Raw genomic sequence first — 23,328 nt, 5'->3', positions numbered from 1 at the left:
AGCAATTTGCAGTGTCTACAAAATCAACCTGAGATAGATCAAGTTTTTTAAATCAAGTCAAGTAACATACAGTGAATGTACAAAACATTAGGAACTTTTCATGCTTTTAACATGACATAGACTGACCAGGTGAATCCAGGTGAAAGCAATGTTCCCTTATTGATGTCACTTGTTAAATCATGGGCCAGCATCCCTGTGGAACGCTTTCAACACCTTGTAGAGTCCATGCACCGACGAATTGAGGCTGTTTTGAGGGCAAAAGGGGGTGCAACTCAATATTAGGAAGGTGTTCCTAATGTTTTGTACACTCAGTGTATGTCAAGCCATTATGTGTCCTTCCTGTCAACCCCTGAGGGAGTGCAAGTCTATTCTGTGGAATCGAGAGCGTCTCCTCCTCCTCGTCTCTCCACCAACTTTACACACTGCCGTCACAAAGAGCATCTACTGCTCGTCTCTACCAACGGACCAGTTATTCATTAAACTCTGTCCACCATATGAGGCCTTCTGTCTTAGCTCCGGCTCTGATGAAGACAGCAGGCCCAAACATGTTGGTTTTAGTAATGAATAAGTATTTTTTAAATCAACTTCCATTGTCCTCCAGGATTGGCAGAATATCCTCTTCTCTTCAGCTCTGGTTCTGGACGTCCTGAAAGGCCCGTTGTCTCATCAGGTCCCAGAAGAGCATGCTGAGAACGGTGTGAGGGCACAGGCGGAAGAACACAGGGCCCATGCCTTTATACAGCCCCAGAAGACCCTCTGTCCGGCACACCTTCACCAGACAGTCTGAGAAGCCCAGGTACAGACGACCCTAACAGACAGGCAAGAGAGGCAGAGGATAAAACTGTGAGTTCAACAGCTAAAGACAGTTACAGTATACAGTGCATTCAGAAAGTATTCAGACCCCTTGACTTTTTCCACATTTTGTTACGTTACAGCCTTATTCTAAAATTGATTAAATTATATATTTTTTCTCATCAATCTACACATCTACACCCCATAACGGCAAAGCGAAAACAGTTTTTTTTATACGAAATTAAAAAGTGTATTTACATAAGTATTCAGACTCTTTGCTATGATAATCGAAATTGAGCTCAGGTGCATCCATTGATTATCCTTGAGATGTTTCTACAACTTGATTGGAGTCCACCTGTGGTAAATTCAATTGATTGGACATGATTTGGAAAGGCACACAGATGTCTATATAAGGTCCCACAGTTAACAGTGCATATCAGAGCAAAAACCAAGCCATAAGGTCAAAGGAATTGTCCGCAAAGCTCAGAGACAGGATTGTGTTGTGGCACAGATCTGGGGAAGGGTACCAAAACATTGCTGCAGCACTGAAGGTCCCCAAGAACACAGTAGCCTCCATCATTCTTAAATGGAAGAAGTTTGGAACCACCAAGACTCTTCCTAGAGCTGGCCGCTGGGCCAAACTGAGCAATCGGGGGAGAAGGGCCTTGGTCAGGGTGGTGACCAAGAACCCGTTGGTCAATCTGACAGAGCTCCAGAGTTCCTCTGTGGAGATGGGAGAACCTTCCAGAAGGACAACCATCTCTGCAGCACTCCACCAATCAGGCCTTTATGGTAGAGTGGTCAGACGGAAGCCACTCCTCAGTAAAAAGGCACATGACAGCCCGCTTGGAGTTTGCCAAAAGGCACCTAAAGGACTCTCAGACCATGAGAAACAAGATTCTCTGGTCTGATGAAACCAAGATTGAACTCTTTGGCCTGAATGTCAAGCGTCACGTCTGGAGGAAACCTGGCACCATCCCTACTGTGAAGCATGGTGGTGGCAGCATCATGCTGTGGGGATGTTTTTCAGCGGCAGGGACTGGGAGACTAGTCAGGATCGAGGGAAAGATGAACGGAGCAATGTAAAGAGAGATCCTTGATGGAAACCGTCTTCAGAGCGCTTCAACAAAGTACTGAGTAAAGGGTCTGAATACTTATGTAAATGTGATATTTCAGTTTTTTATTTTTAATACATTTGCCAACATTTCTATAAACCTGTTTTTGCTTTGTCATTATGGGGTATTGTGTGTAGATTGATGAGGGGAAAAAAACAATTTAATCCATTTTAGAATAAGGCTGTAATGTAACAAAATGTGGAAAAAGTCAAGGGGTCTGAATACTTTCCGAATGCACTGTAGATCTTGTAAATCTGTGAGTTCAACAGCTAAGAGCCAGAGGTATACAGTATATGGAGAAGGCAAGGTTCTACTTAGAAACCAAGACCAGGGAATATCAGGGTGAAATAGGCAATTCCAATGATGGTGGACAAAGGAAAACAAGATATTGAAAAGAGGCTCACCCTATGACGCTCATCCACTGGCTGGTTGTAGAGGCGTGTGCTGATGACGTCAAACGGCGTCATGGTGATTGTCACGGCAACTCCACTGATACAGGCAGCTGTCAAGGCAACCAGCCAGCTGTTTGGACTGTACCACTACAAGGACAAAGAGAAAGAAATCAAACAACTGTAGAGGTGAAAGATTATTCATATCTTGATGGCTACTTGTATGAAATGTACCTTCGAAAGAACAATAAACACACTCAAACACTTTCAATAGTTCTATATACACCATCCTTATCTGCTGGTATTGTACTGTACAGGTCATTCTGCACGTGTGATACCTGGCTTAATGCAATACGCAACACTGCCTGTGAGTGCGATACATGGTTTCTATAGTTACCTGTAGACGTGTCACCCATTCCTTGGCGGAGCTGAAGGTAGCTAGTTGGGCGGCTGATCCCACCATCACTCGAGGCACAGCCCCGTTCACACCCCTCCACAGCCCCACCACGCCCTCCCGCCGGTAGATATTGGCGAAGGCACTCGACACACCCTGACGGAGGGAAATTCAGGTGAAAACAAATACATTTTATGAGGGAGAAAAGTTGGAAGTGTTGAGCCAGAAGTGTAGGCTATCAGCCCACCTGAATACAGGTAACTTTCCCCTTCACTCCATGCAGTTTGGGTTTAGGGTCAACCACTCTAAAGAAACAGCATGTTGCCATTTCCTAGAGATGATCAAGGCCAAGCTGGACAAAGGGGGTGTTGTAGGTGCAGTTTTCCTTGACCTCGGAAAAGCCTTTGACACTGTTAACCACAATGTCCTCCTTTCCAAGCTATCCAACTTCAACATTTCATCAAATGCTTTCAAATGGATTGTGTCTTATCTGGCAGACCGGATGCAATGTGTTTTGGATTAATGGTGAACTATCATCACCAAGGGATTGCACTGTGGGGGTGCCACAATCCTGTGCCCTTTGTTATTCATTCTTAATGGCCTTCCATCTGTATGCCAGAGTGTGGATATTCAAATGTTTGTGGATGATACAGTTCTTTATACGCATTTCTATGCTGATGAAGTGGCAAGCAAACTAACAGCATCATTGTAGAAAATGGCTAAATGGCTCAACCTCTCCTGCCTCACCCTCAATGTGGGGAAAATGGTAGCCATGTACTTCTCCACAAAACTAAACAAACACGCTTACCCGGACATACTCATCCAAGGACCAAAAATAAAAACAGTCACTGAGTTTAAATATTTGGGCATTATATTTAAACTTAAAAAAACATTAAGAAATCAGATAGTCTTTCAAATTTTAGATACATCAGGAACCAACATGTATTTACATGCAATGATCTTCTCTCACCTGTTCTATTGTATCACCAGCTGGTTTCAAGCCAATGAAACATAAATTAAACCCCTTCGATCTCTATATAAACAAGCACTGAAGATCCTGGACAGGAAATCACATCATTACCATCACTGCAATATTCTCCCCAAGTACAATCTGTTCCATTTCGACAACTTTGTTTTTCTCAGATGTTTGTCTAGTTTGTAAGATTATCATCAATGTTGCACCCCCACCTCTGAAAGATTTTGTCATATTAAACTCTGAACGAAACAGCAGAATCACCCCAACCTCCACAAGAGGAGTCTGTGTCATTCCTAAAAGAAAACACCTTTGGGCAGTCAGCGTTCTCCACCTCAGGCATTAGGAAATGGAATTCCCTCTACTTTAAGAAGCACTAGTGACTTTAAATCATTCTCCATGCAGATCAAAGCATGGATCAAGACGCATCAATCCTGCACACATTGACTAATTCTTAATGCACTCAAGTCTCAAGTCTCCTGTATTTGTTGTATTATTTGTTGTATTTTATGTTTCCTGTATTTGTTTTAATCTGTTATCCTACTATACTACTGTATGACTGATGTGTATTTAGTTATGTTTATGTATTTAGTTATGTTTAGTTAGGGACTGCAGATGAAAATTAGCTGTGCTTTGCTAACTCTGGTGTGAACATCATATTTCACCGTCTAAAATCTTTAATTGCACATGGTCCCTTTAAAATAAACTATTACTACCATTTATAGTGCTTCTCGCTGTTGAATGTGAAAGTGTTATCTTATCGAAATCCCTCCCTGAAGTATGGACATTTTTCTACTATTAAGTTATCAACTCTGCGCTTACATCACTTGTGGATATTTTGCCCACAAATGGCAGTGTGTCAGGGTATTGGACAGCTTCAGCCTACAGCACACACAAAGGGATATTGTGCCAGCTTTACAATAGCAAACCTGCATACCTTAGATCTATACATTGGCTTTGATCGTTATTGTAAGGGTGTGAACAGTTTGCCTGACGACTAAAATTGAATTATTCTCTGGTCTATGTTTCCTACATACTGTACTTCAGTCTGAGACTGCCATTGTTGAAGTCATTTGTGGTGACATCAAAATGAGGGGTGTTGTACAAAACAAAGTCATCAGCGATTGGATCATCTCTAACCAATCAGAGTATCAAAGACAGTGACTCCTTTTTTAAAAACCACTTTACCCACGTGTGTTCTGGCTCTGGCCCAACCCATTGGTTTCTGGGACCAATCAGAACGGTTTGAATGCATTTGCGTTCTAGAAATCATCGGGGAGGTGCTCAGATCCAGACTCATTGCGGCGAAGAAACTAACGTCCATAGGCGTGGCGTAGCATTTGGCCTGAAGCAAGGAGTTTGGGTAGCAAGGCAAGTGAACAGTGCCATGACAAATTAAAAATATGTATCTCTGAGATCAAAAGGGACACAATACATCCCTTAACAGGGTTTTTAAAATAAATCCCTGTGCTTGTCTTTTTCCTTGTGATTACAGTATTAGTCACAAAGGTTGTGTATCATTGTCTCGTTGACACCCCTCCACGCCTCTGCTTGCATGTTACTGATTGGCTGGTGGTTGTGATGTGACACTGGGGTTCGCACGGAGCTGTAACACATGTTTGGGGCCGTGTATTCACTCTTTTAAAAGCATTGTTTACACTAACACCGACACTCCTGACCACACTGATATGGTTAGTTATGCTGGGGGTGGGCTGAAGAAGTAGGGGAGAGAGAGAGAGGGATGATAGAGGAGTGGGATTGGAAACAAAGTGACATATTGATATAACATGAAGGACTGGTGTACAGCCTGAACAACTAGAGAGCCAGAGATCTTGAACACTTGGTCCAACTGTTTGGCGCACACCACACGCACTCCTCACCTGATGGTTGTGCTGGTGACCCACTGCGATGGCCTCGACTGTCTGGGCCTGTAAATGTGTCTTCACCTGTGGAGGAAACATAAAACACTTGCTTCAATGTATTCTATTCCAGAGGAGGCTGATGGGAGGAGCTATAGGAGGACAAGCTCATTGGAAGAGAGCTGGAATGGAATAAATGGAATGTTATCAAACACATCAAACACATGGAAACCACGTTTGACTCCGTCCCATTTATTCCATTCCAGCCAATACAATGAGCCCGTCCTCCTATAGCTCCTCCCTCCAGCCTCCGCTGTTGTGTACCCATTTCACATGCACAGCATTGTTTTTGAGCACTCTGCACACACAGGCACACACATCTCCATGACCTCCATTTCACATCTCTCCTTCTCTCTCTCTCTCTGAATGACCATTATTCAGCTTACTGAGATGACACTGCACACTGACTGGGTCTAGAAACCTGAGTTGGGCTCTCACAGTACACATGCACACACACCCAAGTCTGACCCCTCCCTGCTTCTTCTCACATACCGAGTGCAACCAAAAATATCCTCACATCTCTTTCTCTTTCTATCTGTCTCACTCTCTCTTTCCTTCATATACTGCCAAAGAGCATAGGAGGGAATGCTGGGAAGTATTTTGGGTAGTGCTTAGAAGTAGGTACGTGCTGGGTATATTTAGTGACCCAGATTCTCACAAACATATCACCATGCAGATGATATAGTGTTTCCACGATGCTGCAGAGGTCAGATGGCTACATTGACGTATTGAGCAACAGATTCAGCCTAGACAACAACAGCAGCCTGAGTATATGAGAGCCACCTTGGGTTACACAAGTTAAACAACTGCCTTAACTCATGGGGAAATACACAGCCACTGTAGAAGCCACTGACCTTCGCACAGTAGAAACACAACTTATGATATGTAACACACTGAACTGGCTGACTTGATTAATTTGTATTTACAGTACACACACAAACACGTCAAGTTCTCATAACAGGGAAAATGGCTGGGACAATATTACTACCCGCATACAAAATAAATTAATGATACAAACAAACACTGTCACACTTAGGGACAGATCTAAATTTACTGGGGGGGGTTGTCAAACATATGGTCCAACATAGGGGAGGGTTGTCAAACATATTTTTTTTGTGTGTGTTTTTTAATTGGGCACAGGGGAGGGTAGTGCGGTTTTCTCAGGTTTACATTTGCTCTTCTTTTTGTATTTTCCCTAATGGCTTGACTTACTTTTGATATTACCGTAATAAAGTTTTGAAACGTTTGTGAAGGTTTGGTATAGTGTGGCTATTATTAAGCTTTAGCTACTGCAGGTCTATGATATGAAGGCAGTGCGCCCCGGCGCTCCAACTGACTCTGACAGTTGAACTTGAGGTGAGGAAGACTGTTTCAGACCTACCAGAGTTACTCCTATAATCTAACAATATAATGCTTATCTTTATACAAAATATTCGGATCTAAAATAAACGAATTAGCCTCCTTCTGTACGTCTATCTCTGTATAGCAGAGGCAGTAGCCATCTGACAAAAATAAATGAATGTCGGTGTCGTAGCATGCCACCGGCATGTCTCTATCTCTCACTATCTCTCTGGGGTTAGGCCTAAGCTTTTCTGCCTTTATTTATTTATAGGTGACCAAGAACCCGATGGTCACTCTGACAGAGCTTCAGAGTTCCTCTGTGGAGATGGGAGAACCTTCCAGAAGGACAACCATCTCTGCAGCACTCCACCAATCAGGCCTTATGGTAGAGTGGCCAGACGGAAGCCACTCCTCAATAAAAGGCACATGACAGCCCGCTTGGAGTTTGCCAAAAGGCACCTAAAGGACTCTCAGACCATGAGAAACAAGATTCTCTTTTTTTATGGGGGTAGATCAGCTTAATATTGCAGATAGATTGTAACTTCTATCAATGTAATTGTCTGCATCACTTCCAATCCCCCATGTTTTTTATACAGTGGGGAAAAAAAGTATTTAGTCAGCCACCAATTGTGCAAGTTCTCCCACTTAAAAATATGAGAGAGGCCTGTAATTTTCATCATAGGTACAAGTCAACTATGACAGACAAAAGGAGGAAAACATTTTTTGTGCAAATTATGGTGGAAAATAAGTATTTGGTCAATAACAAAAGTTTCTCAATACTTTGTTATATACCCTTTGTTGGCAATGACACAGGTCAAACGTTTTCTGTAAGTCTTCACAAGGTTTTCACACACTGTTGCTGGTATTTTGGCCCATTCCTCCATGCAGATCTCCTCTAGAGCAGTGATGTTTTGGGGCTGTCGCTGGGCAACACGGACTTTCAACTCCCTCCAAAGATTTTCTATGGGGTTGAGATCTGGAGACTGGCTAGGCCACTCCAGGACCTTGAAATGCTTCTTACGAAGCCACTCCTTCGTTGCCCGGGCGGTGTGTTTGGGATCATTGTCATGCTGAAAGACCCAGCCACGTTTCATCTTCAATGCCCTTGCTGATGGAAGGAGGTTTTCACTCAAAATCTCACGATACATGGCCCCATTCATTCTTTCCTTTATACGGATCAGTCGTCCTGGTCCCTTTGCAGAAAAACAGCCCCAAAGCATGATGTTTCCACCCCCCATGCTTCACAGTAGGTATGGTGTTCTTTGGATGCAACTCAGCATTCTTTGTCCTCCAAACACGACGAGTTGAGTTTTTACCAAAAAGTTATATTTTGGTTTCATCTGACCATATGACATTCTCCCAATCCTCTTCTGGATCATCCAAATGCACTCTAGCAAACTTCAGACGGGCCTGGACATGTACTGGCTTAAGCAGGGGGACACGTCTGGCACTGCAGGATTTGAATCCCTGGCGGCGTAGTGTGTTACTGATGGTAGGCTTTGTTACTTTGGTCCCAGCTCTCTGCAGGTCATTCACTAGGTCCCCCGTGTGGTTCTGGGATTTTTGCTCACCGTTCTTGTGATCATTTTGACCCCACGGGGTGAGATCTTGCGTGGAGCCCCAGATCGAGGGAGATTATCAGTGGTCTTGTATGTCTTCCATTTCCTAATAATTGCTCCCACAGTTGATTTCTTCAAACCAAGCTGCTTACCTATTGCAGATTCAGTCTTCCCAGCCTGGTGCAGATCTACAATTTTGTTTCTGGTGTCCTTTGACAGCTCTTTGGTCTTGGCCATAGTGGAGTTTGGAGTGTGACTGTTTGAGGTTGTGGACAGGTGTCTTTTATACTGATAACAAGTTCAAACAGGTGCCATTAATACAGGTAACGAGTGGAGGACAGAGGAGCCTCTTAAAGAAGAAGTTACAGGTCTGTGAGAGCCAGAAATCTTGCTTGTTTGTAGGTGACCAAATACTTATTTTCCACCATAATTTGCAAATAAATTCATAAAAAATCCTACAATGTGATTTTCTGGAATTTTTTTCTCAATTTGTCTGTCATAGTTGACGTGTACCTATGATGAAAATTACAGGCCTCTCTCATCTTTTTAAGTGGGAGAACTTGCACAATTGGTGGCTTAATGGACAAATAAATTGCTTTTCTTTCGAAAACAAGGACATTTCTAAGTGACCCCAAACTTTTGAACGGTAGTGTATATAAATATTAGAAATGTCCTTGTTTTCGAAAGAAAAGCAATTTATTTGTCCATTAAAATAACATCGAAGTGATCAGAAATACAGTGTAGAAATTGTTATATATATATATATCATACAGTGGACACCTAAGCCTATACATTCAATACCCTGATACATTTAGTGCACAAATCTCTGAGAGCTGAACCGTGAGGTGGACAATTATTATTTTAGGAAAGTAGCCTAAAAACCAATAAATAAAATAGGCAATAAAATGTTGCACATGCTAAACATCGAAACACAAGGAATAGTGTTTTTGTCATTTGTTATAGCTGTTTTTAAGAACACGTAAATGTGGCTCATTTAGCCAACATCCTTCATTTATTGATGGCGCTGGCTGCACCAGGTTGGATCTGAATGCATATAGATGTCCGTAAAATATCTCAAATGTCTGGAAAAATTAAAATCTTCCCTGTCATGTTTTCCTAAAGGAAACTCTGAAATGGCATAATGTTTTTATGAAGATTTTATACAGTGAGGGAAAAAAGTATTTGATCCCCTGCTGATTTTGTACGTGTGCCCACTGACAAAGAAATGATCAGTCTATAATTTTAATGGTAGGTTTATTTGAACAGTGAGAGACAGAATAACAACAAAAAAATCCAGAAAAACGCATGTCTGAAATGTTATAAATTGATTTGCATTTTAATGAGGGAAATAAGTATTTGATCCCTCTGCAAAACATGACTTAGTACTTGGTGGCAAAACCCTTGTTGGCAATCACAGAGGTCAGACGTTTTTTGTAGTTGGCCACCAGGTTTGCACACATCTCAGGAGGGATTTTGTCCCACTCCTCTTTGCAGATCTTCTCCAAGTCATTAAGGTTTCGAGGCTGACGTTTGGCAACTCGAACCTTCAGCTCCCTCCACAGATTTTCTATGGGATTAAGGTCTGGAGACTGGCTAGGCCACTCCAGGACCTTAATGTGCTTCTTCTTGAGCCACTCCTTTGTTGCCTTGGTCGTGTGTTTTGGGTCATTGCCATGCTGGAATACCCATCCACGACACATTTTCAATGCCCTGGCTGAGGGAAGGAGGTTCTCACCCAAGATTTGACGGTACATGGCCCCGTCCATCGTCCCTTTGATGCGGTGAAGTTGTCCTGTCCCCTTAGCAGAAAAACACCCCCAAAGCATAATGTTTCCACCTCCATGTTTGACGGTGGGGATGGTGTTCTTGGGGTCATAGGCAGCATTCCTCCTCCTCCAAACACGGTGAGTTGAGTTGATGCCAAAGAGCTCAATTTTGGTCTCATCTGACCACAACACTTTCACCCAGTTCTCATCTGAATCATTCAGATGTTCATTGGCAAACTTCAGACGGGCATGTATATGTGCTTTCTTGAGCAGGGGGACCTTGCGGGCGCTGCAGGATTTCTGTCCTTCATTGCGTAGTGTGTTACCAATTGTTTTCTTGGTACTATGGTCCCAGCTGCCTTGAGATCATTGACAAGATCCTCCCATGTAGTTCTGGGCTGATTCCTCACCGTTCTCATGATCATTGCAACTCCACGAGGTGAGATCTTGCATGGAGCCCCAGGCCGAGGGAGATTGACAGTTATTTTGTGTTTCTTCCATTTGCGAATAATCGCACCAACTGTTGTCACCTTCTCACCAAGCTGCTTGGCGATGGTCTTGTAGCCCATTCCAGCCTTGTGTAGGTCCACAATCTTTTCCCTGACATCCTCGGAGAGCTCTTTGGTCTTGGCCATGGTGGAGAGTTTGGAATCTGATTGATTGACTGCTTCTGTGGACAGGTGTCTTTTATACAGGTAACAAACTGAGATTAGGAGCACTCCCTTTAAGAGCGTGCTCCTAATCTCAGTTTATTACCTGTATAAAAGACACCTGGGAGCCAGAAATCTTTCTGATTGAGAGGGGGTCAAATACTTATTTCCCTCATTAAAATGCAAATCAATTTCTAACATTTTTGACATGCGTTTTTCTGGATTTTGTTGTTGTTATTCTATAGACTGATAATTTATTTGTCAGTGGGCAAACATACAAAATCAGCAGGGGATCAAATACTTTTTTCCCTCACTGTAATATTCGCATGAAAATCTGTCACCAATTGGATGGAAACCTAGCTATAGTATAGACACCCTAAAGACTCTGGCAAGTGCGCTAGTCCAGTGTCACTTTGATCATGCCTGTACATTATGGTTCACCAGCAGCCCCAAACATCTAAAGAATAAGCTACAGACCAGCCAAAACAAGCTTGGAAGAATTGTACTTAAACTCCCCCCTCATACTCATCTGGAGGTTGAGCATTTTTTTGTCTCTATCTATGTAATTGTATATGTATTTATGTAAAAATAAAAATGGGGACCACAAGGGAAATAGGTCCCTGACTTCTTTGTGCAATCCTGGTCACTTAAAAATATTTGTGTATTTATGTATTTTTTTTACTGACAAATAAAATCAATCAATCAATCCAAACTGTGCAGCGGCCAATTAATGAATGGAAAGAGACGTCTGTTACAAAATAACAAAACGTTTAATGACATTCAGAGATTGTCGAGCCAAGCCTTCGATACTGGGTAAACTTACAAGATAGAGAGGGATGTATTTTCTGTTTGTCAAGATTGTCTACTTATTGTGGTGTTGAAAACGCAAACCATGATATCGAAGTGCCCGAAGTCAGGATGCTTTGTTTACTGGTTGTGTGGTGCATTGGCACAGATACCTGTTGGTGGAAAATGTGTTGCATATATTTTATATAATTATAAATATGGCATTAAAATGTTGAAAATCTGATTTCCCCCTAGCTGATCATTGTTTGCAGCCGGCTCTGATCGTTGTGTAATGAAACAGGCAGGGAGAGTGAGCACCTCTGTGGTGGTCGGCGAACCCTCAACCTTCTGGCCCGTAGCCCTGTGTGGCATCGACCTTCCCACAAAAGCATGCTGAAGTGGCAAAGTCGATATCCATATTTATAAACACAGGGTCGCTACAGTTATTGTTATTTATGGTCGTAAACATTATTTTGAATTAATTATATAAGGGGGAGGGTGTTCAATTTATTTTAGAGTACAAGGGGAGGGTCATGTGAAAATATTTTTAATGTTGGGGAGGGGGGTGCATTTTTTTAAAATGACACCTTGAGTTGGAACAGCCACTCCCCCCAGTACATTTATATCTGTCCCTTATCATTATACTTCACAAGGTATCCATGTACAGAGTGCTCAAAGAGCCTTTGCTGTGAAAATTGGGGCACATACTCCAGGGTGAACACAGTTAATATTGTAGGGTCTGTATATGGCAATATGACACCCTAAGTGCCCTCCATATCGCCTTACTTCATCCAAAGCTATGCACTACGAGAGAGAAGACAATACAACAAACATGTATGCTACTCACCAGATAGGCAGGAGAGGCAATGAAGGCCCCCAGAGCCCCGGCCACGGCCCCTGACATCAGACTCCCTCCAGGGGCTGCAGTGACCCCCACAGCATCACAGTAGGAGTAGAAGCCCAGCCTCACACCGTTCATCAGACTCTGGTACATCAGCCCAGCCGAGAGCCCCTTCTGCAGCCCGCGGAGCCCATCCGTCTTCCCCACCACCCACAGGGCCTGCAGCACCCCGCGGTAGTGCTGCTGGTAGGACCCCCGCGCCCGCAGCTCTCCCTGTAGCTGCAGCCGTGTCTTTACCACCTCCAGGGGGTTAGTGAACACACAGGCCCCGCAGCACGACAACGCTCCAAAGGCAAAGTCCAGCGGGGGCCACAGGGCCGGAGGCAGTTGCGGCGAGGGGACTGAGGTGGCCCGGGAAAAAGGGGGGACTGGGGATGTCATGGCAGCTGAATGGAGCTGAATAGAGTTGGAGCTGGGAGAACTGAACGGAGAGTTTGTGGTGGGATAGTTCATGAGCTGGGTACCGGTCATTTCTGAAGGGTGGAGTGTCCAATAGTGTCCAAGGTGATGAGTCTACCCAGGCTATGGAAGGGCTCCCAGGTGGGTGAGAGGTTATGGAGTGTGACGGAGTGTGGGTATGGTGCATGTAATCATGACAGCGTGGTAGGAAACAGTGAGGTCAGAACTGTGTGGCAGGTAGCCTTGCGGTTAAGAGCATTGGGCCTGTAACCGAAAGGTCGATGGTTTGAATCCCTAAGCTGACTAGTTGAAAAATCTGTCAATGTGCCCCTGAGCAAGGCACTTAACCCTAAGAGTGTCTGCTAAATGACTGAAATGTAAAACTCTACAGCTGACGTAGAGTGGTATGATAAGAATTCAGCGATTACTGCCTGATATGACGTCACGTGACCTGTGCTCCTGTCACTGTACTCCTCTGACATTGGTGCTCAGTGTTTCTGGGATGTTGTCCTTAGATATCTTATGCCAGTCTCTTCATAAGTAGCAACATGTTGAGGTCCTCAATGTCCTTGAAAACATAGGATGAATTGGGTTAAAGAGTTGTATTTGTTCACTGAGCTTAAGTGTCTAAATGTGTAATTATCATTGAGGAAGTCCAGCCAAGAGATCTAGCCCAACCCGAGAGACCGCAGAGCCTGCGATGAGCCAAGTACCTGCAGGGTTCTGTAAAAGAATAAGGGAACTCTTAGATTCTAGCTTTCTGTTCCATTTCCTATGAGAAAAAAAAACATGTTATGAGGAGGGACTACATGTCCTGCTTTGGTTGCTTCTTTGGTTCCCTTTTCTTTAGAAAATATGTAACAGGAGAGTAAGGAGGACAGCTGACACTACATTTCTTCCCAACAAAACTCAGTCACATAAGGGCAATTCCACAGTAACAGAAATGCACTGAGACTCAGATTTTTCACTTTAAAATGTGTGCCAAACAAAAACCATTGATTTCAAAGTTTAACAAAACATCCAACTCTATAAACAATGACTACTTTTAACAATTTGCACAGAAAACTTTACAAAAACTGTGCAGATGCAAAATTTGGTAACAGAATTTCGGTAAAATTGCTGTACAGTAGAGCTCAGTACAGTACAGTAAAGTATAGTTCTGTATAGTTGAGTACAGTACAATACATTAGAGTACTCAACTCTAGTGTGCTCTACTGTGTACTGAACTCTACTGTACAGTACAATACAAGACAGTACTGTACTGAACTATACTCAACTATTTTAAAACTTTACTGTACTGTGCTGTGCTGTGCTCTCCAAACTTGTAAAACATAGACGTCTATGATTGGTTCAGATTTGGTCTGAATCAATCATGGACGTCTATGTTTGGGCGAAATCAAGGACCGTACCAAAAATCTATGTTTGTGGACATTGAAATCAAGGCCAGGGCGGACTGACCAAATTTCAACTACTTTTCAACGTCCATGGATGTCCTGTGTCGGTCGGTGCTCAGTGGGTAAGGATGCTGGTTACATTAAATGGAAAAAGAGGGGGCTCATGGGTAGGTGTCAGTAAGATCCAGGAGAGGTGATGTTAACTGGAGAGAGAGAAGAAGGAGAGAGAGGCAGCGAGAGAAAGAGGGAGAGAGATAGGGAGGGGTTGTCCAGACTGTTATCACACTTGCTTTTACCACCAGACGACAGAAAGAGAAAGAAAACAGCTATCAGCTGAACATAACAGTATGCCAGTGGAAGGGAAGACAGTAGCAGGTGACCCAACTGTGGTCCAACTGTGGTTTGTGACTACTTTGATTTCCCATTGTAGCCACTCTGTGTCATCAATTGCAGTAATTCTGTGTCATCAATTGCAGTAATTCTGTGTCATCAATTGCAGTAATTCTGTGACAGATTTTTTGGAAATTCTGTTACCAATTTGGAAACAATCAATTAATAATTCAACTTTAAATATCCTCCCTCCTCACCAGGGAGAGTAATGTGAAACTATTATAAAGATATGTTGGTTTTTGTTAATGGAATTTAAAGGCACAGGGCAAGGTTTCCAAAACTTACAAGGCCAATAATTTATCCAAAACTAAATATAAGTGTTGATATTAGTTGGCAGGGGTCTTTACTTCAACATGATTTTGTTTTGACGTATTTCTAATACCTTTTAAGACTTTTCTGGTAGATGTTTTTTAAAACCCCTTTTCCATCTGACCAGAAATCAAACCCTTTGCTTATTCATAGGATAGAACATGGTTGAAAAATGTATATATGCCTTAATAAATAATTAAAATATACTCTTAGCTTTCATTTGACATCAGATTTGACATGCTCCTATGAACTTCACATGTTGGTGCTCATGGGTCCTTTTACATGGAAATGGCCATAACACTCATATTTTCAAAGATAACCACCCATGCAGTTTGATCACTTTACAACTTGTACAAAGACAAATACACACAAACTACTGAGAACAGCACACAGATACACATACTTACTCTACAATTACAGACATAAGCAGGGATCACAAGTTACAAATCAAGCACTTTGCACCTCTGTAATCAGACTGAAGTCTGATCCCCAGAGTGACTCCACATAATCTGCACATATCCACAATGGTCTGAATGTCTGATAGCAAATTAAGCTAAACTTACTCTTGTTGTGTTCCTTTCCTCTCGGCTTCCCTCCCTGCACATCCAGACAGCATTAGTAAACATATGTCCCCAGCAGTCCCATCCATTGTGGAAGTCTCCTCCTACTGCCGTAGGCCAGAGCCAATCAAGACTGGGCCCTGTTGCCACCTCAACACATCCCCTGCTCTGTTCCAATCGAAAGCTCTGCACTGCCCCCTGCCTTGGTCCAATGGATTCTCTCTGGGTAAAAGGTTATAGTTTTGAGAACGGAGGTGGTGTATAAGGGTGTCACATAGGAAAAAAGGGGAAAAGTATATCGACCACTGCTGTCAAATAGAAGGACTAATCCTGTGCTAAGGAAAAATAGGTTAGTCTGGGACCCACAACAAAGAAAGTGACAAATTTATAGGCTTCTACACTCTGTCCCTATTAAAAGAAGGTTGGTATTTTCATCATATTCACGGAGGTAGGGAATTATTATTAGGTAAAAAAAGGTTAATTACTTCTTTATGAACAAATCACAACACTGGCCTTGAAAATTGGGGACAGCTTCAATGGATTTGGAAACTCTTTTACATTTGTTTTTCTTCAATGGATGGTTAAGTAGTGAGGAAGTTAATTCCTGTACTCAAACGACCTTTTTTAGAACAGCGTTTTGTTTCAAAATTACTGCCTTCGCCAAGAGCTCATACCAACGTCAGTTTTCCTTGTGTTTCCAATCCCCCATTCATTTGATTCTTGCTGTAACCACAGCGGCCACTAGAGGCCCACATTGTCCAATTTGAGAAAGTTGCCACTACCGTACTGACTACTAAATCTCTTGAATTTCTTTCACAATTATTGCCTTCTCCAAATTTGAGGTATATAATGAAATGTTCAGTTGCTTCTCTTATTCATGATTTAACCTTGGAGTCCTTTATATCATTAGCACATCTGAAATACGATGTTTTCAAAAGTGTGTAAAGATGTGTGACAGAATGTAATCTTTATCTTTATTATACAAATGATTTGTAAATCAGTTAAAGATAATCCCGCCACCACTTCCCTTCATCAGAGGCCAACTTTAATTTTCAATTTTTGAACGTAAAAACAATGTAAACATTTTTTGAAAGTTGAAGCTCATTTACTGCATTTCTATACAATAAAAAAAAACGTTTAAATGCCATTTGGAGAAAATATTTATTTTGCTATTATCACCTTGGCTGCTGCAGGTTCATTCACCTCAGTTGATCTACAAACACATAGCCTATTATCTTGACAATTGCAATGTTATACCCCTGAAAGGGGGAAAATGTGAAAAATGATTCACACAGACACAGCATCAGCGATGAAACGAAAACGTATTACATTTTTAGAACTGTATTGGTAGCATTTTTATGTATTTTCATGTAGGCCTATAGAGAAGACAGGCCATGTGGAGACGTTCATTTTGAGTTCTAAGTTCCTAACTTGTTTGATAAGATTAGTATATATTTTCTCAGGGGACCCCAAATGGGGCTCCGGCCCCAAGTTTGGGAACCTCTGTACTAACCTCTCTCTCTGTCTCCTCTGCATGCATTGCAGCTTGCCTCAGCCACACCATGCGCCACATCACTGTCTGTCTCAGTAGCCTACTCTTTGTAAAGCAAAGTTAGAGCGTATTTTTTGCTCCTGCTGAGTTAGGCTCCGTTTAACCTTAGCTTCTTACTTCATCCTTCTAGCTGGCTGAGTAATACTAGCCTGAGTCCTTCAAAGTTACTGCAATAGAAGTCTCTGCCGGCAGCTAGCCACTTGACTGACATACAGTGCCTTCAGAAAGTATTCACACCCCTTGACTTTTTACACATTTTGTTGTGTTACAGCCTGAATTTAAAATGGATTACATTTAGATTTTTGGTCACTGGCCAACACACAATACCCCCTAATGTCAAAGTGGAATTATGTATTTTGCAATTTTTACAAATTAATAAAAAATGAAAAGCTGAAATGTCTTGAGTCAATAAGTATTCAACCCCTTTGTTATGGCATGCCTAAATAAGTTCAGGAGTAAAAAATTGGAGGCAGTGGAGGCCGCTAAGAGGAGGATGGCTCATAATAATAGCTAGAATGGAGTCAATGAAATGGTATCAAACACATCAGAGGTGGTTTCCATGTGTTTGAGACCATTCCATTGACTCCATTCCAGCCATTTTTATGAGCCGTCCTTCCCTCAGAAGCCTCCACTGGTGACAATAATAGTGTTTAACGTGATTTTTGAATGACTGCCTCATCTCTGTACCCCACACATACAATTATCTGTATCAGTCGAGCAGTGAATTTCAAACAAAGATTCAACCACAAAGACCAGAGAGGTTTTCCGATGACTCGCAAAGAAGAGCACCTATTGGTAGGTGGGTAAAAATACAAAAAGCAGACATTGAATATCCCTTTGAGCATGGTGAAGTTATTAATTACACTTTGGATGGGTATCAATATACCCACTCACTCCAAAGATACAGGTGTCCTTCCTAACTCAGTTGCCGGAGAGGAAGGAAACCGCTCAGGGATTTCACCATGAGGCCAATGGTGACTTTAAAACAGTTACAGAGTTTAATGGCTGTGATAGGAGAAAACCAAGGATGAATCAACAACATTCTAGTTACTCCACAATACTAACATGTACAGAATAAAAATATTCAAAAACCTGCATCCTGTTAGCAACAAGGCACTAAAGTATTACTGCAAAAAATATGGCAAAGCAATTAACTTTTTATCCTGAATACAAAGTGTTATGTTTGGGGCAAACCCCTGTAGCTCAGTTGGTAGAGCATGGCGCTTGCAATGCCAGTGTTGTGGGTTCGTTTCCCACGGGGGGCCAGTATGAAAATGTATGCACTCACTAACTGTAAGTCGCTCTGGATAAGAGCGTCTGCTAAATGACTTAAATGTAAATGTAAAACCCAATAACACACATTACTGAGTACCCTTCTCCATATTTCCAAGCATAGCGGTGGCTGCATCATGTTTGATGGTATGCTTGTAATCGTTAAGGACTGGGGAGTTTTTCAGGAAAGAAACGGTATGGAGCTAAGCACAGGCAAAATCCTAGAGGAAAACCTGGTTCAGTCTGCTTTCTACCAGACACTGGGAGATGAATTCACCTTTCAGCAGGACAATAACCTAAAACACAAGGTCAAATCTACACTGGAGTTGCTTACCAAGAAGACAGTGAATGTTCCTGAGTGGCGAAGTTATAGTTTTGACTTAAATCTGCTTGGAAATATATGTCAAGACCTGAAAATGGTTGTCTAGCAATGATCAACAACCAATTTGACAGAGCTTGAAGAATTTTGAAAATAATAATGTGCAAATTTTGCACAATCCAGGTGTGGAAAGCTCTTAGAGACATACCCAGAAAGACTTACAGCCGTAATCACTGCCAAATGTGATTCTACAAAGTATTGAATACTTATGTAAATTAGATATTTTCAATACATTTGCAAAAATGGCAGGTAGCGTAGTGGTTAAGAGCATTGTGCCAATAACCGAAAGGTCGCTGGTTCTAATCCCCGAGCCAACTTGGTGAAAAATCTGTCGATGTGCCCTTGAGCAAGGCACTTAACCCTAATTGCTCCTGTAAGTCGCTCTGGATAAGAGTGTCTGCAAAATGACTAAATTGTAAAATGTCTACAAACATGTTTTCACTTTGTCATTATGGGGTATTGTGTGTAGATGGGTGAGAAAAACAATCAATTGAATTCATTTTGAATTCAGGCTGTAACACATCAAAATGTGGGATAAATCATGGGGTATGAATACTTTCTGTATAAGCGACTATTCATCAGTTGTGCACTGATTCTCCGAGTCAGTTTTTGTTTGTATGGGGGTTGTCTGTGGACATGGCAGGAATCGCAGGACTGTTTTAAAATTAATTGCCTTTTGTCCTGCATCTCTCAAACACAGTCAGCAGCCAGTGTCACTCTCTAGTAGTTGCTGACTTGAGCTGACTCCAAGCTGGGTAGTTCGTTTCACGTAGGCCCTCAACCTGTGCCGCGAGAGGGCGGAGTTAGCAGTTTGAGAGAGTGGTGAATGTGCTGCTGAAAACAATTATGGGTAGCTGCAGCCCTATATGGCGACCGGAGTATCTCCGAGGGCGTGTCGAAAAGAGTGGGTGTATGGAAAGCGAATCAGCTAATTGGGCAGATATCTTGTCACTCAAGACCGTTTTGCGTAGCTGATTGGGCTGCACGACTAGTCGCTAAGCTGTGCAGTGTTGTATGGACATTCCTGTCGCTGGCAGTAGCTAACGTGGCCAGAATTTTCCCTCCGATGATTTTAGTAGGATAGTATCCAACACAATAAATAACTAATATTGAAAACCATCTAGATGTCACCCTGATACATGCACATACAGTGTAATCAGTGGCCCCACCTGTTTAGCTCAAATAAAATATAAAAAAATAAAGTAAATTGTTGTTGCCTGTTTTGCATGTTATTTTTGCATCAATACATGTCACATATCAGTTTGCAAACAATGTTAAAAAATATATAATCATTGAGTTAATAAAGCCGCATACAAACATGGTCTCTTTTTTGCTTTCTTGAGTAAGGCAGCTCCAACATGCAGGTGTTTCAGCCTAGCTCAGTGCCTCCTGTGGTGGTGGGAAAGCCAGCGGAAAATACGGAGCGTAGGGGTTGGTAATGTTCTCTAGTTGCGCCGTGATTGGCTCAGTGTTCTGTCACTCATGGGGACACCACATCACGCAAAATCTATGGGGAGAGATCGAAAATTCAAGCCCCTTGGGTGCTGCCATAGAGTTACATTAGAAGTGCCAATCCAAGAAGGCTCAAGGTCATTGGCCACTGATAAAATGATGTCAAATCAGGTTATATCTACTGTAGCTTTGATTGGACTGATCATGTCAACATCATACTTTCAAAATCTTAGCTAGGAAGCTAGTCGAATCAAGTCGACAATCTACTGGCAAATCATTTTCAATCCTTGTCATATGAAGAGAAATTATGAAGAGAAATTATAGATAAAATGTATTGGTGCTCATCGGCTGTTGGACATCAACATTACACAAGTTGGAAATCGCAAATTCAACAATAAGTGGTTGGGAAGGAATCAGTGTCTAACTGCAAGCGTTGCAAAGCAATCACTTGCCTGCTATTCAGTGGAGTGGGTGTGTGGTCCGAATGGTCTCTTTTCCAAGCTTAAAAGGATAAACATTCAACATTGGCCATGCTGTCAATTCAGCACGACTTCTGCCGCATTCAAAACAACTGGAAACTCTGAATTCTCAGACTTCAGTGAGTTCAAGACAACTGGGAACTAGGAAAAAAACAAGCTCCAACTGGGAAAATACATTTTGAACGGTCATCCAACTCAGAATACAAGTAGGGAACTCGGTCTTCTTTCTAGGGCTCCGACCAGAAGATCACTGACGTCATGATTCGACCTTGTTTTTTTTTGGAGTTCCCAGTTGTCTTGAAAGCACCATAAATCCAGAGAATGCCAGGCTTTGATGACAAAGTTTGATGACATAATTTGCCCACGAAGGACCGCCGCGCCACCTTCCTGTTTAAGTGAGCACAGCACAACAAGGTGAGTGCAAAAATGTACTGTATACTGCTGCATAAATGATGTAATATGCCAGGGAGATATGTATACTGTAGCTAAGAAAGTAATACTAAGTGTATGTTGTGTAGTAAGCTGCTAGCTGTTGGTGGTGCACATGTAGCCTATAACCTGTTTTAGAGAAATGTCATAATTTAATATTGTAAGAGCTTTCATTGTCTGCTTATATTCCCCCTTTATTTATCCCACGGTTCTGACTTGGTGTACAGGGAGAATACTGTAAGAACGGCCCATGTTCTGAATTCTGTCACTGTACATTTCAAAGTGCTGAATAAATAGTTATATTGACTAAGTCCGTCCTAGCTCGCTCATTAATGTCTCAATCAAAATTAAGGATTGCCTTATTCGCTCATCGTCCCCTTATGCCGTAGTTTGTACATCTCAATTGTCAGTAGAAACCACATTTGTTTAAGCAAGTCAGCCATATCAGCTATGTTTTTTTTTTTTAAGGCAGTAAATGAGGCTGAATGAACTGTTTCGCTGCCTGACAAGGCTCCGCTGATAGCCAGGTGTAGCAGTGGTAAGGATTAACTCCATTCATGATGCTGAAAATAAAGCTCTGCTGTTGGGTCAGCTTTATGTAGGCCCTAACAGTTTGTGGGCACCGTTTGTCACCGTTATAGTGCAATTAATGTATTGTTTAGTGTTGTATCGTGTAGTGCATTTGCTGGCTTCCATCAACAACAAAAAAGTTTGCCCCACCAAGATGTACATGCTAAAATCGCCACTGGTTACATCAGTTCTAGCACGTTAATATGGTTTATGGAAAAAGGGTTTCTCCATAATGACCAATCTGAATAGCCTACCTACAACTTGTAAAAAGTTGTCACGATGTGCGCGCGTGTGGCTCTGCATCCTTGACTCAGCTGCAGCACTCTCTCAACCAGTGCTCTCCTCTGGCCCTCCCCACAATTCACTCAGTAACAACCTGCTCCCTGCCTGATAGTCAGCAGCAGCAGGTTACAGTTAAATAAAATACAAATAAAATATATATTTTTAAAGAGAAATGCCATGGCGGCTGCGGTACAATTTAGAAGTAGGCCAAAAACCCGCTACCCGTGACCAATAAATGTTCACCCGCGACATAGGTTTCAAAGTAGCCCAATTTATTGGGAACGGGAAAACCGCGAACATGGCAACCCTGGATGTACCTACCTAGTATCAGGTGACAGTCACAGTAAGCACACGCATGCAACGCATGAAACAGTACACCCATCATCAGTACCTTTTAATAAATAAATAAAAACACAATTATTTGTATAAAACTAACAGTGAAATACCGCTGACTCATCTTCTGGCTTCAACACATTAGCCAAACTCTCGCCATATGGTAGCTCAATGTATGGTAGTTGTGTCAAATATTTTTATCTATCTGTGGTTGTGTGGTAAGAAACGGAAGAAAAAAAACACAGCTCAATCAAAACCGTCTGAGCACTTTCGACACACTCACTCCTCTCGACACACCCACTCTCCCATACTCCGGTCGCCATTTGAGCTGCAGCTACCCCCTTCTCGCTAAAAAGGCAAATCCGGGGGATGCAGGCGAACATAACGAACAAACCACTGTTCATGATTCCACTCGTTTGCAGATGCAGGCGCGATTAGAACTGTCAGATCAAGAATATACGCCTTCTGAGCTTTGATCAAAGCTGGGAGCAATATTTCGATGTTGACTCGTATTTTATTTTGTGTACAAAATATATTTACGGCCATGCTTGGCATCCCTCTGGGAACCTAGTGAAGGGTTTAAGTTCCCCCAAACAGACGACACACAATATTTGCAGTACATGCTGGGTGAACTCCATCTGCGTCCTTATCTAGCAGCTCACTTCCTTAGCGTGTCAATAACCTACCTTCAGAACATCCCATCCCTTGTTTTGGGCCCGCATATCAGGAAATTTACTCAGGAGTCTCGTCATTGCCCTCAGTAGTATGATGTTTAATACTGCATCAAGGTTATACCAAGCAGGTCTTTACTGGGTGTGTTTATTTATAACCGTTAGTTTGTAAGATGGCACGTAGCCTATGATGGCCCAATATCAAAATATTTTCATGACACAATGAATCAACAACTTAAAGTGAATGTAATAACACCTAATGAAACAAAACA

At 42.2% G+C, this 23,328-nt stretch overlaps 1 protein-coding gene across 5 annotated transcripts; it reads right to left on the bottom strand.

Annotated features, from left to right (window-relative positions):
• Positions 1-245: 245 nt before the first annotated feature.
• On the bottom strand, positions 246-15,728 carry slc25a34 (solute carrier family 25 member 34). Of its 5 annotated transcripts, XM_041888568.1 has the most exons (8): positions 15,641-15,728; positions 14,443-14,581; positions 13,698-13,707; positions 12,532-13,552; positions 5,544-5,609; positions 2,694-2,846; positions 2,312-2,446; positions 246-808 (listed from the first exon to the last, which is right to left on the bottom strand). In XM_041888568.1, exons 4-8 carry the CDS (start codon positions 13,054-13,056, stop codon positions 626-628), a joined length of 1,062 nt encoding a protein of 353 aa, XP_041744502.1. In that variant the 5' UTR covers positions 13,057-13,552; positions 13,698-13,707; positions 14,443-14,581; positions 15,641-15,728; the 3' UTR covers positions 246-625. The 5 variants fall into 5 exon arrangements, with proteins under 5 accessions (XP_041744502.1, XP_041744499.1, XP_041744501.1 ...); XM_041888565.1 differs by having other exon boundaries at positions 12,532-13,707; positions 14,394-14,581; XM_041888567.1 differs by having other exon boundaries at positions 12,532-13,707.
• Positions 15,729-23,328: the final 7,600 nt, after the last annotated feature.

Source organism: Coregonus clupeaformis, chromosome 10 (assembly GCF_020615455.1).
Source record: "Coregonus clupeaformis isolate EN_2021a chromosome 10, ASM2061545v1, whole genome shotgun sequence".
Taxonomy (NCBI): Eukaryota; Metazoa; Chordata; class Actinopteri; order Salmoniformes; family Salmonidae; genus Coregonus; species Coregonus clupeaformis.
Note: the sequence above shows the minus strand (reverse complement) of the source record. Positions and strands in the feature narration are given on the sequence as shown.